Below are 16,333 nucleotides of genomic sequence, written 5' to 3'. Positions count from 1 at the left end.
ATAATACTCCGGTATTCCAAGAAAAATTTGTGTTTTCGTTAATTGAAGGCCTTAGAGAGATAAGTGTTGCAATTTGGAACAGCAATACAAAAGACGATTTCATTGGCAGCGAAAAGTAATTACTTTGTCTCATATTTTTGTTTTTTGAATTGATTTTGTGTGCTTTTTAGACCCTTTTGGATCAATTTTGTTAATTGGGTGTTTTTTTTTTTTTTTTTGATAGGGTCCAATTGGGGAAGGTTCTTTCAAAGGGTTACGATGACCGCACTTGGTATCTGTATACTAATAGTGGGGGGTAAGTGCTATAAATTACTAACCCTTTTAAGTGTATAATCTTTTTCTAAAATTATCTATAATATTTTGTCCTCCGAAAATTTTATCTCTTTAATTTTATTATATTGTGTTTCTTAAGGTATAGACAGATTTTCTTTGTTTCTTATTTTCAATAATAAATCATTTTATTGCAATACCGGTAATTGTTTGAGAAATCCAATATGTTCATATCTTTATAGAATAGAGAATAGTAGAAGCCAATTTTATTACAACTACTTAAATTAAGTTGACTTAATTCCATACAATTACAAAGTATAGCATGAAAGATAATGGAATTAATTGTTGTAATTTTTATTTTCTTTCCATGTTTTGAATTTCCATGTTTTTATTGTTGATGAGAAATTAAGGCTCAGTTGCACAATATGTGTAAATTCTTCAAAAGGCTACTTTAAATAGTAAGTCAATGTGTCTCTTACATTTGAGTATTAATTAGAATTATTTTCAAATGATTGTACCAATAAAAGTGAATATGTATAAATTTTATTTAACTATCCCGTGTATCGCACGGGTTAGCGACTAGTTTATTATAAGGCGTGTATATAAATTTATTAAAAAAAAAAAGAAAAAGAGAAGGCCGCGTAAATATAAAGAGAGAGCAGCAATTGGTGCAAGTGCGAGTGCGAGTGAGATTGAGATTTGAGAAACAGAGAGCAGACAATAAACACAATACACGTTGCAGTTGCGCAGTTCCCCTCTCAATCCTTCACTCATCAATCATCACCACTTTCTCTCTCTCAGGCAAGCCAAGCCAAGCTGATTTTCTTTTTCTTTTCTTTTTTCATATTTGTTTTACTTCGAATGTACGGTCCGTTTGGTTGCCGAGAAAGAAAAAGAAAAAAAGTTGTGAACTTCGAATTTGGAATCTATCCACCTGTTTGTTTGTAGATTCTTTTCGATTCAAAACTTTCTCCTTTTGTGATTTCTTTTATGACCTAGGGTTTTGACCTGCACTGCACACACCCTCTTTTGTTATTGTTGTATAAAAATAATTAAATGTTCTTTTAATCTTCTTGAAATAATGATTTTCTTTAAATTGTTTTGATTTAGGGATTTCGATACTATATTCGTGTTCATTTCAAGCAAGCAGTTGAGTGTTTAATTTAGTAGTGCTGTCTGTAATTCAGCTTCGCAAAATCAAGTCCGATTGTTTGCATTTTGAATTTTAAAAAAAAAACTTTGTTATGTGTGATATATATTAATTTGATTGCTTCTAAATTCAAAGCAATGCTGAGCTGATTTTACGGTTGGGTTTGTTACAGCCAGGGTCAGGGTCAGGGTCAGGGTGAGCGTGGTTCAGCTTCAGCACAATGACAGAACCTTCTAAGGTCATTCACGTTCGCAATGTGGGCCCCGAAATATCTGAAGTATATTCTCACTCTATTTTCTTTTAAATTCTACTGTCCAAATTTAATGAGACTGCCTATCACTTTCGCATGAACTGATCACTTTTTCTCCACTACTCACAGTTCAAGTGCCCCACAAAAGGAAAACCATTTTTATACATGCATATGTCAAAGGTGTTTATGGATGGTAATAATCTCTTGTGAGAGACTCTATATTATAGTTAGTAAGTTTCTTAAACTAAATAGTTTTGAAATCCATTTTTTTTTAGTAAGTTCACCAATACACTCTGTGAGGTTGGAAGATGCTTGTGTTGGAACAAACGCATAGATTGTTTTTGGAACCCAGAAGATTCCTGGTAGTGTTTTTTGGTTAAGAGGTAGCTGTGTCCCATTTGTGTGAGTTGAGATTTGAGAGTTTATTGACTTTTCTTAATATAAGAGCACTGTTGGGCACATTAGGGTTTTGGGTCTGTGAGTGGTATTGGGAGTTAGAGATTTAGGTTAGTTTGTGTTTGTGAGGCTTGATTAAGTTTAGTTGTAATCTATATTGTTGATAGTAGATTTTGGTTGGAGTTGACCATGGAAGTAAGCATGACTTGGTTGAACCACGTTAAATTTTATGATTTGTGTGGATGTTTTTAAGTTCTTTTGGTGTGAATGTGCTTCCGTAGTCCCAAATTCCAAATTTCCAACATACCCATTTATATTGAAGAAATAGAAAGAAGTTGGGGTCCTACTTGGATGGCTGCCATTGTTTAACTCATAGGAACACAATCTGTTAGGATGTATTGTAAAAAAAGAAGTAAAAATTGCAACAACTACGTTTAAATTTACTAAAGAAATTACGTAGCAGTAGATAAAAGATTAAGATAATTGCTGAAAGAAAAATTTCACCATAATATTTACTTATCAGCTACTCTTCTTTATTCAACATATGTTCAATGTGTATTTGCACACAGAAAATAGGAAGATTGAAAGAGTTGATCATTGAAGTGGAGGATATGAAACTGAAAAGAGAAATCAAATTTACAATAATCTCTTCTTGTACTATTATGAACTTTAGAGATTATACAAAAATCTAACCTTTTTGGAGGGTTTCCTTCTTTACTTTCATTTTAAGCTTCTATACAAAAATCTAACCTTTTTGGAGGGTTTCCTTATTTACTTTCCTTTTAAGCTTCTTGCAGTCTAAATATATTATTTGTATTACATATATGCATGCTCTTGCAACGTGGATTAGGAGTAAAAAGTACAAAGTACTAAGATGAGTTGATTCAAACATCTTATATTGAAAGTTAATGTTGTATATAAATTTGATTATTCTATAACTGATATGGGTCATAAGGTTTTCATTTCATTAGGGGTCATTGATGCGTTTCCTAATATTGGTAGCATCACTTTGTAGTTTTAATCATAACTAGAGCTGTAAATTCAGTGGCAACCACTAATTATAGGGGGCATTAATTTAATTTTTAATGCTCAATCAAGTGCCAAGCACAACTAACCAACAAAATAATTGTCATATATTTTGGTTAGAACTAAGAATTTTGGAAGTCATCTTTTGTGATGCCCCATATTTGATTGGATATTGATTAAGTGTGTGATGTGTGGGTGTGTGACATCGAGCATGTACTAGGTGATCTAGGTTTTATTAACAATTACAAAGAGTTTCAATTGTGACTAGACTAGGGCATAGCGCAAATGTGACTAGCACTCTTCTTTTTTAACTGGGGAAGAGTGTGATGCCCTAGATTTGATTAAGAGTATGTTGTTTGGGTGTGTGATGAGTCCCATCGGGTATGTAATTGGTTGATATGTCCTTTAGTAACAACTAAGGAGCCTCAATTGTGACTAGACTAATCCTCTTGAGGTATAACGTAGATGTGGCTAACACTTTTCCTAGGCTTAACCAAGGCCAACCACTAGATATGTTTTAGTCGATGCAAACCTTAAGTGGGGTGGTTCAGCAACAAACCACTACTAGGGATAACTTGACTAGAATGACGGAGCAATTCCAGGGTCAACAAGGTGGAATCGATGAATTTAAGAGACTAGCTCCTCTAGTTTTTGAGGGAGCCATTGAACCTTTGGAAGCGGAAATGGATAATTGAAATGAAGAAGGTGTTTAGAGTGCTAATATTCTTAGGGTAAAAATGTGGGTTATGCCACCTACATGTTGTGAGGAGATGCTTATAATTGGTGGAAGTTGGAGAGGACAAGTGTGGCCACGAGTCAGAATCATGTACTTGGAAGGTGTTTAAGGCTGCATTTTATGAGAAATACTTTCCCAAGAGTGATCACTTCTAGAAAGAAAATGAGTTCATTCAGCTAGAACAAGGAAACATGATGCCCAGTATGCAGCAGAATTTGCTAAGATGGTCAACTAAAAATGGCAACACTCCCTGATTGATTTGGGACCTTGCTCTCTTCATTTGCCACTAATGCAGGAGCAAATTTGGCTAACTAGCAGATTCTGCTTTTGGCAGTTGTCAAGTTTCCTTATTTCATCTTAATGAACTCATTTTCTTTCTAGAAGCAAACACTCTAGGGAAAGTATTTATCATAAAATGCAGCCTTTAAAACCTCCCAAGCGCATGGTTCTGACTCTTGGCCATGCTTGTCCTCTTCTAGCTTCTACCAATCCTAATTTCCTTGCAACATGTAGGTGGCATAACCCACCTTTTCACCCTTAGAGCACTTTAGCACTCTAAAAACCTTTTCCTTTACAATCATCCATTTCTCTACTTCCATAGGTTCAATGGCTCCCTCAAAAGTTGGAGGGGAATCTCTTAAATTCAGTCAGTCCACCTTGTTGACCTTGGTGCTACTCCATCATTCTAGTCAAGTTATCCCCAGTAGTGGCTTGCTGTTGAACCACCCCAATTAAGGTTTGCATCAACTGAAACATATCTAGTGGTTGGCCTTGATTAAGCCTAGGTTCTTGACATTTGCCTTGCTGATTCCCATCATTATGAGAGTTGTTGCTAATGTCCATGAGTCTTCTATTGCGTGGTGGCATCTTAACCTATGTCCAATATACACTAGCATGTTACGAAAATTCTAATTCAGTAAAAATTGTTAAGAAAATCAACTTTTAGGTACCATAGGATATACCCCAAATTGCCTAAATTCTACCCCGCTCATAATTTTTTATTTATTTTTATTTTTTTATAATTTAGAAAATCCTAAGGATCAAACCTAGAGCTTTGATACCATTTTGTAACACCCAAAGATAAGCGCTGGCCATATCTGTACTATAACCCAAAAAGACAAGTCTAGTCACAATTGAGGTTCCTTGTAGTTTTTAATAAAGCCTAGATCAACCCAGTATATGTGATATGCTCGATATGAGACTTAGCATACACTCAATCAACATCTAATTAATCTGGGGCATCACAACTTTATTAAAAAATAATAAAAATTTAAAATGTGTTATATGCTATACTTTTGCCTGTTGTGTTCTACATTTATTTTCATGTACTTGTCTATATATATTTTACAGATTTTGTATCTTGGATAATTACATCTTTGACGCAATTTAAATTATTCATACCAGAATGATTTGCTTCAGCTATTCCAGCCATTTGGAGTCATAACTAAGCTTGTGATGCTTCGAGCAAAAAATCAGGTTGTGACTTTGTGCAAAACGTGGTAGAGACAGTTTTTTTATTTTTTAAATTAAGCCAAACCATAGATCTGACACATTTTATTTTGTCTCTGCCATGCATGCAGGCTCTTATCCAAATGCAAGATATTCCTTCAGCAGTTAATGCTCTGCAATTCTATGCAAACGTCCAGCCAAGCATAAGGTATAACAGATTGTTTACTTAAAAATATATATATATATATATATATTGGTAAGTTACGCATCCAATGGGTTTTGAACCCATGACCTCACTATCCATCCATTCTTATGAGAAGAGGAAGTACTGTTTATTTTAGAGCTTATTGTTTACTTTGGTATTTGATTTCTTTGTGATAGGTTTTATTATTTTACTATCACCTTAGTCTGCAGAGCTATTATTCACAATTTGTTTCCAAACTAGTCTAATTTCAAGATTTCATATATGGTTTAACTCTCCTTTTGTTTTGCCCCAGGGGGAGGAATGTTTATGTCCAGTTCTCATCACATCAGGAACTAACAACAATGGATCAAAACACTCAAGGACGAGGAGATGAGGTTGGTACATTTTTAATTATTATTTGAGAAGTATAATTCATATACCTTGTTATGCTTATGGAGGAAAGCAATGTGTATAGAAACTTTTCTGTGGCCAAAATAATTTTTACTAATTTCCTGCATAAATAGTAGAAGTAATTTTTCTAATAAGAAAAAATTGTTGTCTGCTGATAACGCAGTAATATGGTGGATACTTATCCCCAAAAAAGGAAAAAAAAAAAAAAAGAAGAAAAAAGAAAAGAAAAGAAAAAGAAAAATTGCATGATAATGAGGATAACTGTTTCTTGTCTGTTGACTTGCATATTATATTGCTTATTCAATTACTCTAGCTGAGATACCTTTCTAAAGATTATCTAAGGAATGTTATTCATGTGCTTTATGCACACAGTTACTGCTTTGCTTCTACTGTGCTTTTCATTGAACTTTGAACATGATAGTATATCAAAAGAGAAGAAAAGATTTTTTTTGTGAGGATAATTGTTTGGCTTGAATCAAAACAACCATTTTCTTTTTTTCTTTCTGATTTTTTTTAATATCTCACGTTTTATTTTCTCTTGTTTACCTTTTCGTTTCATCTTGACCATTTTTTTGGCAATCTCTACTTTACATAGGAGATTATTATTTTCTCTGGATTTTTTTCTCTATCTATATTCCTCTATTTATTCTCTTCTCTCTCTTCTGTCTATCCTGTTTTGCTGCCGGGCACTATCTGGATGCTCAGCCAAATCGAATTCTTCTAGTTACAATTCACCACATGCTATATCCAATAACAGTGGACGTGCTGCATCAAGTGTTTTCTCCGCATGGATTTGTGGAGAAGATCGTCACTTTTCAGAAGTCAGCTGGTCAGCCTCTTCAAGTTTTCTCTCTTTCTTCCTTTGTCTCTCTTTATATTACATTTGTCTTACAGCTGGATGGGTCAATGTTGTTTTGTGGAAAAGAGCCATGTTAATTAATCTCATAATTGGCATCAGAATGGCCCCTATAAATTGCTTTTTAGATAAGAAACGCTTGTAGTTATAATTTTTAAAAATGTAGTGGGTGTACTGTTGTTTGCATGATCATATTCCTTGTAATCTAGAATGAGATAGGTCACTCTAATAGAAATATTCATGCTGTCTTATTTTGTTTCTAATAGCCTGTCATCTTTTGTTTGCAAACTATGTAGGCTTTCAAGCCCTCATTCAGTATCAATCACGTCAGAGTGCTGTTGTAGCTAGAACTGCACTTCAGGTATTGTTCTTTATGAACTGGAAGCTTTCTTGACGTCTAAATCCTGGCTTGATTTCCAAAATAGTTTTAATTGTTGTTGGTGTCATGTTATAGGGACGTAATATTTATGATGGTTGCTGTCAGCTGGACATTCAGTACTCGAAGTAGGTTTTAAACCTTTTAGCAGTTTGCATTTTGCATGTATTTGGTTTCCCAAAGCTTTTTGTCAGCTTGCCTGTGTCTTTGGGTGTATGCTTATTCTTTCATTATTGTTTATTCATCTGTTCTGGAGATTAATTTCCCCCCCTTTTTTTTCATGATCCAAGCCTTGACGAGTTACAAGTAAACTACAATAATGAGCGTTCAAGGTGGGTGGTAGCATGTGGATTATGAAATCAATTACTCTATTTCTATGACATTAATCCTTCATTGGTGCTAAATTAATTAATTTATGTCCATCATTGCATAGGGATTTCACAAACCCAAATCTACCTACAGAACATCAAGGCAGATCATCACAAGTATGTGCGTTTGTCCTTTGATGTTGATGTTATGTGCATTTGTAAAAATGTTGTTCTTTGCCTATTATTCTAATTTTTTTGTTCCATCATGTGATAGCCTGGGTATGGGGATGCAGGAGGCATGTATGCCCTTCAAGCTACTGGGCGGGCAGGTGCTTAATTTGATAGTTGTAAATTGCTTTAACAAGTCAATTGTATTTTGTGTTCTTCAACCATTTACTGATGAGTTTTTCTTTTTAATTTCTTCCAGTTCCATTTCCACAGGTGGGTATTGATCAAGCCATGAAGAAGTCTTGAATAAGATAATTATCTGAGTTGGAGGATGCTATCTATTTATATCTTTGTGGTGGATAATATGGGATGTCTACAGATTGACTATTCTCCTTTTCTATCTAGTCTTGTGTTTGAATTAAAATTTTTCTTATAAATGTACTATGATTGCCTTAGAACTTTTCTTTTTAAAAACACTATTGGATTGGATGTCTATCATAGGAGGTCATTCTTTTTTTCAGTTTATGATTTTGATGGATGCTTGTAATTTTTGTATTTGATTGTTTTGGTCCCCTGTTGCATACTTCCTGTATCCTTGGGTGACTCCTTTTTATGACTTTGAATAAAATTTTCTTTACTTAAAAAAAAAAAAAAGAATTCAAGCTTTTCATATCCTAGCATACAATGGACTCATTCTTATAGACTCATCATAAAATCTACTTAAAAATTATTGGCAATTGAGAAGACCTATTTATTTTGTTATATCTTTTTTGTTTGGTGCATGTGGGTGAGATTGGAGGAGGGAGGTAGGGAGTGTTTTTTTTTTTTTGGGTGATAAACCAACAGTTTATTTTTAAATGAAATGACTTGTATGTTAGAAAGATATGTTCGAAAGGAAAAGAATGCTATGATTGTATTCTTCTAGAAAGATTCCATTGGTGAGGTATCCCTAGTGAGTTGTCCATATTCTAGACACTTATAGAAGATACTATTGGTGAGTTGTCTTTACAGCTGTCACTATCAGAATATTCTTTGTTATATTTTGTAATTTTTTCTTTCTATATATGTAATGGATTGAGTGAGGGCTTTATGGAAAATGGCTCCATTTTTCACCCATTTTTTCTCTTCTCATTAACATTGTACAATTCCAAACACTCAGAGCAAAGGATCCAAAGATACACTCAGAGCCTGACCCTTAGGTTAAGATACACCCAGATTCTACAATGATCTTTCACAGTTAGGCAGAATTATTTTGAATTACAGTGATGGAAATTCCCCAACTCAGCACAAGACTATTTAGAATTGAACTGCAGCCAACTCCTTTGTATTCTATCCATTCTCTGGCATGGTTTATGCTTCTAACTCTCTGCTCCTCATTTTTTATCTTCCTTGCATTGGTTCTGAATTTCCTTAGAAAGCTGTAAATGATAAACAGCTTCCCACCTAGGCCCTAGCTAGCTAGCTTAAATGGAGAAGCGCATAAGCTTCTACCTTTCAGGTTTCTGATCCCCCAACCTATCAGCTCATCCCATGCTGACTGAGCATTAGAAACTAGACAAACTCCCATGACCTCCAAATTCTCTTGGTGAAAGAGCATTATAAAAAGAGATGGCTCTTGCATTCAATGCATATTCTGCAGAAGATACAGGCAGTGTCACCTGTATAACCCAATTGCAGCATTCTATCTCTTGTAGAAAGCCTGTTCTTGAGTGCCAAACAGCTGACAAATGCATGCTTAGGAATGTGCATTGAAACCAAATTAGTTTCCGCCATGGCACTTCTTCATACTTTGTTCTCAGCTCCTCCCAGGATGCTGCACATGTGAATATGCCCGATCTAGAAGCAGACTGGATAGCCCTGTCCCCTTCTTTCAGCTCCGCCCCTCCGCCAAAGCATAATTTGCTTTGGATTGATATCAGATCCAATTCTTGTTCTTAAGTACACTATTAACCTCAGCATCAAGTCTGCTCGCTGCATCATATATGACCCTATAAAAATACTTCAGGTTAGGGTCCCATCTTGATGCCATCTATCATGCCATAAGAATATCTTTTTTCCCATATTTAACCTTAAAGCTCAGAAGGCTTCTGGTAGCATTACTCAATTTCAGCATTTTTCTTTTCTCCATCCCCCAGTGTTGGAGTTTTAACTGCAATACTAGCTAGCTAGTTGAGCAAGTTCAACAGGCATAAATCTGTGGTGATTTGGGCTATGATCCCTCATTGTCTTATGTGGGGTATTTGGTGAGAGATGAAATGCTCGTACTTTTGAAGGAAGTGAGAGATTAATTCCTGACTTGAATCTGTCTTTCTTTCAGACTTTGTTTGAGTGGACAAATGCTTTGGGTGCTTTTACTTTTAATTCTTTAGCCTACTTGCTTGATTGCATGAACTGTAGTTTTGCTGTTTTTCTGGCTCCTTAGTACACTGATTGTGTGCTTTGGTTACTTGTTTAATTTTCATTTTCTTCAAGGAAGCATTATTTAGTTATCAAAAAAAATGCAATACCCTTTTTTTGAGCATAGGATCTTGCTAGGAGATATCGGTTTTGGTTGACCCTTGTTTTGACAATTATTCCAACTTCTTTAACTTCATGAGACTCCCCCATCTTTAACATACATTGCAGTTCTCCTTAATTATATGTATTTTAGTAGTTGCACTAATTTTTCCCTAAACATGCACCTGATTGAACATTTTGTTTCTTTTCAAAATCTAGATGGCCAATACAGCAGCCATTGCGGCTGCCTTTGGAGGAGGTTTGCCTCCTGGAATAAGTGGGACAAATGACAGGTGTACAGTCCTTGTTTCCAATCTCAATCCTGATGTAAGAAATTTTTATTTTTATTTTTATTTTTATTTAATTTAAAGATTTTGCTCAACTATTGTCTTCATGTATTACAATCCTTTGTTTCAGAGAATAGATGAGGATAAGCTCTTCAATCTTTTCTCTTTATATGGAAACATTGTGAGAATTAAACTTCTCCGCAATAAACCAGATCATGCACTCATTCAGATGGGTGATGGCTTGCAGGCTGAACTGGCAGTTAACTTTTTGAAGGTGAGGTTTGTATATATTTTCCAAATATGTATCTTAAAATTTATTTCATTAAACTGTGATTAATAAGATTCAATTGTCTTTTTGTCACTGATTCCAGTAGCATGTCAATTTATTAGATCTGCTGAGGGAATCAAGTTATGTTCTTAGTATACAAGACCTTGCAGGATTTGCGGACACATTTTCTTACAGTTGTGTCTTGATATTTTGGTCTAACCGTTCAAGTGGAACTTTATAGGATCTAGAATACCCTTTTTTCTTTCTCACTTTTTACTGACAGAATTTGATAATTACAGTACCTGTCAGAAAAAAAATCTCCATTTACATTGATTTACGGGGTCTCCAAATTCTGGAATAAAAATAGTGAGAAATATGGATGGTAGTTTGTGTTTCAACTTTTTGGTTTTCATATTGGCTAATGCAATGTCAATTTTGATTTGCAAGAGCTAATCTTGTGAGTCCAAGTTGAAGACTTTCTTCATTTGAAAATTTGTGAAATGGATTGTTGATTTATTATGCTCATTAACTAGACCGATTGGCTCTCCTGATGCAAACAAAACAATAGGCAAGCAGGAATTGAAATGAAATTAAAGGCTAAGTTGTTTAGAAGCGCAAGAATGAGAATTCAACTCTTCAAGAGCACTCTCTTGGAAACTAGCACTAAGGCTAAAATATGTATTCTAATCAAACTGAGTTCCCAGTGCAGCAATGGGCTATTTATACAAGCTGGGCTCAAGTACTAGCTCTTGAGATCTCTAACTAACTCAGCACATGGACTTGCACCAGTTGGCACAAGGCCTAACTAACAGTTAACCAAATCTGTTTATGGACATGATCTATGCCACCTCTATGTGAGGTGATGGTTGTAATAAAATCTGTTGGAAGCTGGCTAAGAGTAAAGGTTTTGAGGTTCATGGATATTATCATTCTGTATCCCCTCCTAATGTCATGTCATTCCCTTGGAAATTGGTGTGGCAAGCAAAGGTCCCTCCTAGTGTAGCCATTCTTTTCATGGTCTACTACTTTGGGTAAGATTTTATCTCTAGATAATCTTCAGAAGAGGAGAATTATGGTTATAGATTGGTGTTGTATCTTGTATGTGCATGCAGTGTGGGGAATCGGGGAATCATCTTCTTCTTCATTGCCTATATAGTGTGTGAATTATGGACAATGGTGTTTAGCTTGTTTGGAATCCAATATAGCTTTGTGGAGGTTTGTGCCACATTGCATAATGTGGTGTATTTGGAGGGAATTGAATGCTAGAAGTTTTGAGGGATGTGAATGTTCTATTCTCGAGGTTAAGTCCTTTTTCTTTCATACTTTACTTGAGTGGAGTTTAGTTTTACAAACTTTTATTGTTTTTCTATTTCTGATTTGTTGGATCATTTTAATTTGGGATCTTGATTGTATTGTACCCATAGTACATTTCAAGTGCACTTGGGTCTGTTTTGTTTTCAATAAAATTTTCTTTACTTAAAAAAAAAAAAAATGACACTGAAATACTTCATAAAGCTACTAACTATACTCCGGCTTCTGGCATAGGGTTGCAAGGCATGCTTTAGGCTGTGTTGCACCAAAGCTACCACTACTTGGCTAGCTGCTGCTTCTAGACTTGCAGCCATCTTGTTGATTATTCTAAGGCATAAAGTCGCTGCATCATCGCCAATAAGTTCTGGCTCAAATGCATGTGTTCCTCCCACATGAATGAGTGGAGTGCAAGGTTGTGGGTTCTAAACCATTGGGTGTGTAACTTACCAATAAAAAAAGCTAGAAATTTGGCTCATGGGATAGGGAGTTATAATGGGTTATGACAAACTTGAAGAGAAAATGTTTCCGTGTTCCTGTCATTAATCTTGCCTGGACTGCACGTATATTTTACCACATTTGGATTTAGGGCTATAAATGAACCAAGCCATTCATAAACAACTCGGGCTTGGCTCGATAAAAAGCTCGTTCATGTTTGTTTATTTATAAACAAGCCAAGCTTAAGCTTTAGTTTTAGGCATGTTTTATAAACGAACTGAGCTCGAGTAAAAAATATTGTTCATGAACAAGCTCGTGAACACCAAAGCTCGATACAAAAGTAACAAAACAAGTTGAGCCTAGGCTTATTTATGAGTTTGGTAATAAAATTGATATGACCTTGACAAGTAAACTCATATCCTTCTAAGACTTTAATTAATTATAAGTTGAAACCACTCATCCAAACCCAATAGGCTAGATAATAAACTTGATATAGGCTTGATAATATATTTGTTTTAGATCTCAAGCTCAAAAGCATGATATTGAGCTTGAGTTTGGGCTTGATATTGAGCTCGAGCTTGGCTTGATTAATGAACCAAACCAAGCCAAGCCGAACTCAAGCTTTTATATTTTATAACAAGCTCAAGTTTGAACATTATTTTTAGGCTCATATCAAGTTCACGCCAAGCTTGAACATTCTACTTTTGTTGTCGAGCCGAGCTTGAACATTTACTACTCGACAAAGCTTGGCTCGTTTACAGCCCTATTTGGATTGGAAGAAACACTAGAATCCATGGAGGGGAGTGTCAAAGTGAGGAGTCTTTGTTTCGTTATCTGTGCTGTGTTAAGGATAAAATTTTCTCTTCCAAGCCTATGAAAAGATCAAGGCAAAGCCAATGTATGAACCAAAGATGGGAGTTCTTTATTTTCCAATTAAGTCCCTAGTAGTTGTTTTGTTTCTGGTTTCCATTGTTTGAGTTGTAGATCTAATTGTTTGGTCTCTGCAGTTTTTTACTGCTTGATTTTGGTTGTAAGTTCTGATATACTTCTTTTGGGTTTAATGAATTTATTAATCTAAAATTAAAGTCGATTATGATTTTACTGATCTTTTTAGGGTTTTGATTTTCTCATCATGAGTTGTCAACAGCTGTTTTTTTTTTTCACTATGGAATAGAATATGGAAACACTGTTCCATGATTCTGAAAATCAATGAATCAAAATCTTTGTTAACCATTCAGTTTCCAAAACATGAATGCTGCATTCAGTCATTTGAAACCACTGATAATGAATGAGTTGAGGGGTGGGTGGTGGTAGTGTTTGAATAACAACACTTCATAGTTTTTGGTCCTCACATCTAAAATCTTGCTTCTCACTTTCCCTCTCTGTTGCAAATTATGGGCCTTATTGTCCTACATGATATGTCACAATCATTATTTACTTGAAGGAATCTGTTGAAAGCACTGTGTTTTCTGCAGTGAGTCAACGCTGATTAATAATCCTTTCTTTTAGTTGGTACTAATACCTTTTAAATTGGAAATGTAGGGAGCAATGCTATTTGAGAAGCCAATGGAGGTGAACTTTTCAAAGCATCCAAATATAACCCAAGGTGCTGACACCCATGAGTACATAAACTCAAATCTCAACCGCTTCAACCGTAATGCTCAAAAGAATTACCGCTACTGCTGCTCCCCCACAAAAATGATACACCTATCTACTCTCCCCCAGGATCTCACTGAGGAGGAGATTGTGAGCCACTTGGAAGAACACGGCACCATTGTCAACACTAAGCTTTTCGAAATGAATGGGAAGAAGCAGGCCCTGGTTCTGTTTGAAACTGAGGAGCAGGCTACTGAAGCCCTTGTGTGCAAGCATGCTACCTCAGTTTCTGGGTCCATAATCCGGATTTCCTTTTCCCAGTTACAGGCTATATAAGAGAACTTGTAATAGAAGGATAACTGGGTAAGGATCCTTAAGCCTATTGGGGTAAGGATATTATGTGCTGCTGATGGTTTCTACACTTTTCTTATAATGTGGTTTTGATTGCTTTTGTACTGGTGGGACATACTGTTTGAATTTCTTTAATTATCCATCTTTCTCATCTACAGTCCTTGTACCAATGATTGTTTAGGTTCCTTCAATAGTGGGGGTAGATTTCTGACTGCACATAGGCACAGTTTTAAGAGTAGGACTTAGGAAGAAAGAGTGAAAGAGAATATTACCTTTTCAGGTAGAGGGATCTCTTATGTATCTTTGTTGTATATGTCTTTGTAATTCAGGCTAATCGGGCCATGTCTGTTGTATCTTAATGCCCCTTTTTCCCGTCAGTTGAGGGATGAGCAACTTTTTGAAGTTTTCCCATTTCCTTTATCTCCCCCCTGTTTGTTACTCCTCTCTGTGAAAGTCAAATAAAATAGTCATTGCTTGTCTTATAGTAGAGGTTTATCGGTCATCTCACTGCTTCTTCTTGGTCCTTGTCCTCCCCTCTCTCTCTCTCAACTTGTCCAACTCTTAATTTTTGGGATGTCTCATTTCCAATTTGAGAAATGGTTAATTGCAGGTCCTCCCAATGGGGAAAGGTGAAATTATTTGCATTTGGTAATGATTTTAGAGCTGTATTAAGCAAGAAGGTGATTATATTCAAACATATATGTTTTTTTAAAAAGCCTCAGATTGTGAACATTATTAAGGAGTAAAGTAGACAGTTTTTATTTTTGGTTATAATCCCAAATAAAATGGTCATTGCTTGTCTTATGGTAATCCCAAGGGTTACTAAAAAAATACTTATCATTGGAGTATACACATGATATGTTATACTTCATGAGCTTTCTTTTCACTCATCTTATTCAACTTAATAAAAGATTTTCAACCTTGGGTAAGGTCAGCCTTTTAAGAATAAACCTGGGATAAATTAAGCTTCTTGGCCCCTCTAACAGCAAGCAAAGTAGGCTTGGATTCAACCCAAAAAAACATCACCTAATTCCTCTTTACTCTTCCAGGCATTGATAAAATCTCGAACAAAGGAAACCTCTCTCACTAAACTCGTGAAGCTTCAACCCTCTATCACTACATTGGCCAACCCACCACCCATCTCTCAACACTCGACCAATCACCTAAACCCACCAACCTCAAACTCCTCCTAAATCCATACGTTCCATAACATCAGTCAATCATTGAAATCCACGATGCATTGAATTGCAACCGCGCCCAAAGATAAGAAGTGAGAAGAGAAGATATGGGAGGGTATTTTGGCCATCTCAAATTCCTAGAACTATTGTGTGTAATTGTTGGGAAATTGCCTTTAATTCTAAATGTGACTTGGGAAGCCAATTGAGTTTCTTAGTTGATAGTTGAAGAAGGAAAATTTATTTATTTATTATTATTATTATTATTATTTTTTTTTTTTGTGGTTTACTTAGTGTGAAAGGAAAGTCTATTCTTTGTAAAAAAAAACATTATATTCATTGTCCACAAAGGAATAGGAAATTGAAGTCTTATAAATAGACAATGTTATAAAGAATTTTATGGCTTCAGCCCAAGGGTCCTTTCTATGAGCAGAGAGAATATTGTGTGAAACCAAGGGAGAAACAATGGATTTTTTGCTTGGAAGATAGCTCAAGGAGCTAGACAAAAAAGTTTCGGTTTTGTTGACAATGTTTTTTGTAAAGCACACAAATCAAGTAGAATTTTTAAAGCTTTATTTGATGTTGAAAAGTGAAGAAAGACAAAGACTAAATGCATCCAATGAAAGTTGCGTGAAAAGAAAAAAGAGAGCAACCAAGAGTGAACCGTTGGAAGAAAAAGAAGAAGAAACCGCAGTGATGTAGTGCGTGTGTGAGAGCAAAGAAAAATAAAGAGATTTTTCTTCAGTTATAAGATGCAAAGAGAGTGTGTGACACAACAAAGAAAATAAGGAGATTTTTCTTTAGCCGTGAGACATACACAAGATGATTGATTAT

At 35.3% G+C, this 16,333-nt stretch overlaps 1 protein-coding gene across 5 annotated transcripts; it reads left to right on the top strand.

The window, feature by feature from the left end:
* The first annotated feature begins 908 nt into the window (after positions 1–908).
* Positions 909–14,717, top strand: LOC126713612 (polypyrimidine tract-binding protein homolog 3). Of its 5 annotated transcripts, XM_050413406.1 has the most exons (17): positions 939–1,071; positions 1,381–1,419; positions 1,593–1,697; positions 1,800–1,863; positions 5,233–5,304; positions 5,409–5,485; positions 5,775–5,856; positions 6,578–6,701; positions 7,025–7,089; positions 7,183–7,232; positions 7,395–7,436; positions 7,538–7,589; positions 7,687–7,741; positions 7,840–7,853; positions 10,296–10,403; positions 10,494–10,637; positions 13,920–14,717. In XM_050413406.1, the coding sequence occupies exons 3-17, from the start codon at positions 1,675–1,677 to the stop codon at positions 14,307–14,309; spliced, it is 1,362 nt and encodes a 453-aa protein (XP_050269363.1). In that variant the 5' UTR covers positions 939–1,071; positions 1,381–1,419; positions 1,593–1,674; the 3' UTR covers positions 14,310–14,717. The 5 variants fall into 5 exon arrangements, with proteins under 5 accessions (XP_050269362.1, XP_050269364.1, XP_050269363.1 ...); XM_050413405.1 differs by lacking the exon at positions 1,381–1,419 and having other exon boundaries at positions 909–1,071; XM_050413408.1 differs by lacking the exon at positions 1,800–1,863.
* Positions 14,718–16,333: the final 1,616 nt, after the last annotated feature.

This window comes from Quercus robur, chromosome 2 (assembly GCF_932294415.1).
Source record: "Quercus robur chromosome 2, dhQueRobu3.1, whole genome shotgun sequence".
Taxonomy (NCBI): Eukaryota; Viridiplantae; Streptophyta; class Magnoliopsida; order Fagales; family Fagaceae; genus Quercus; species Quercus robur.
The sequence above is the reverse complement of the archived record's forward strand: the minus strand, read 5'-3'. Positions and strand labels throughout refer to the sequence as shown.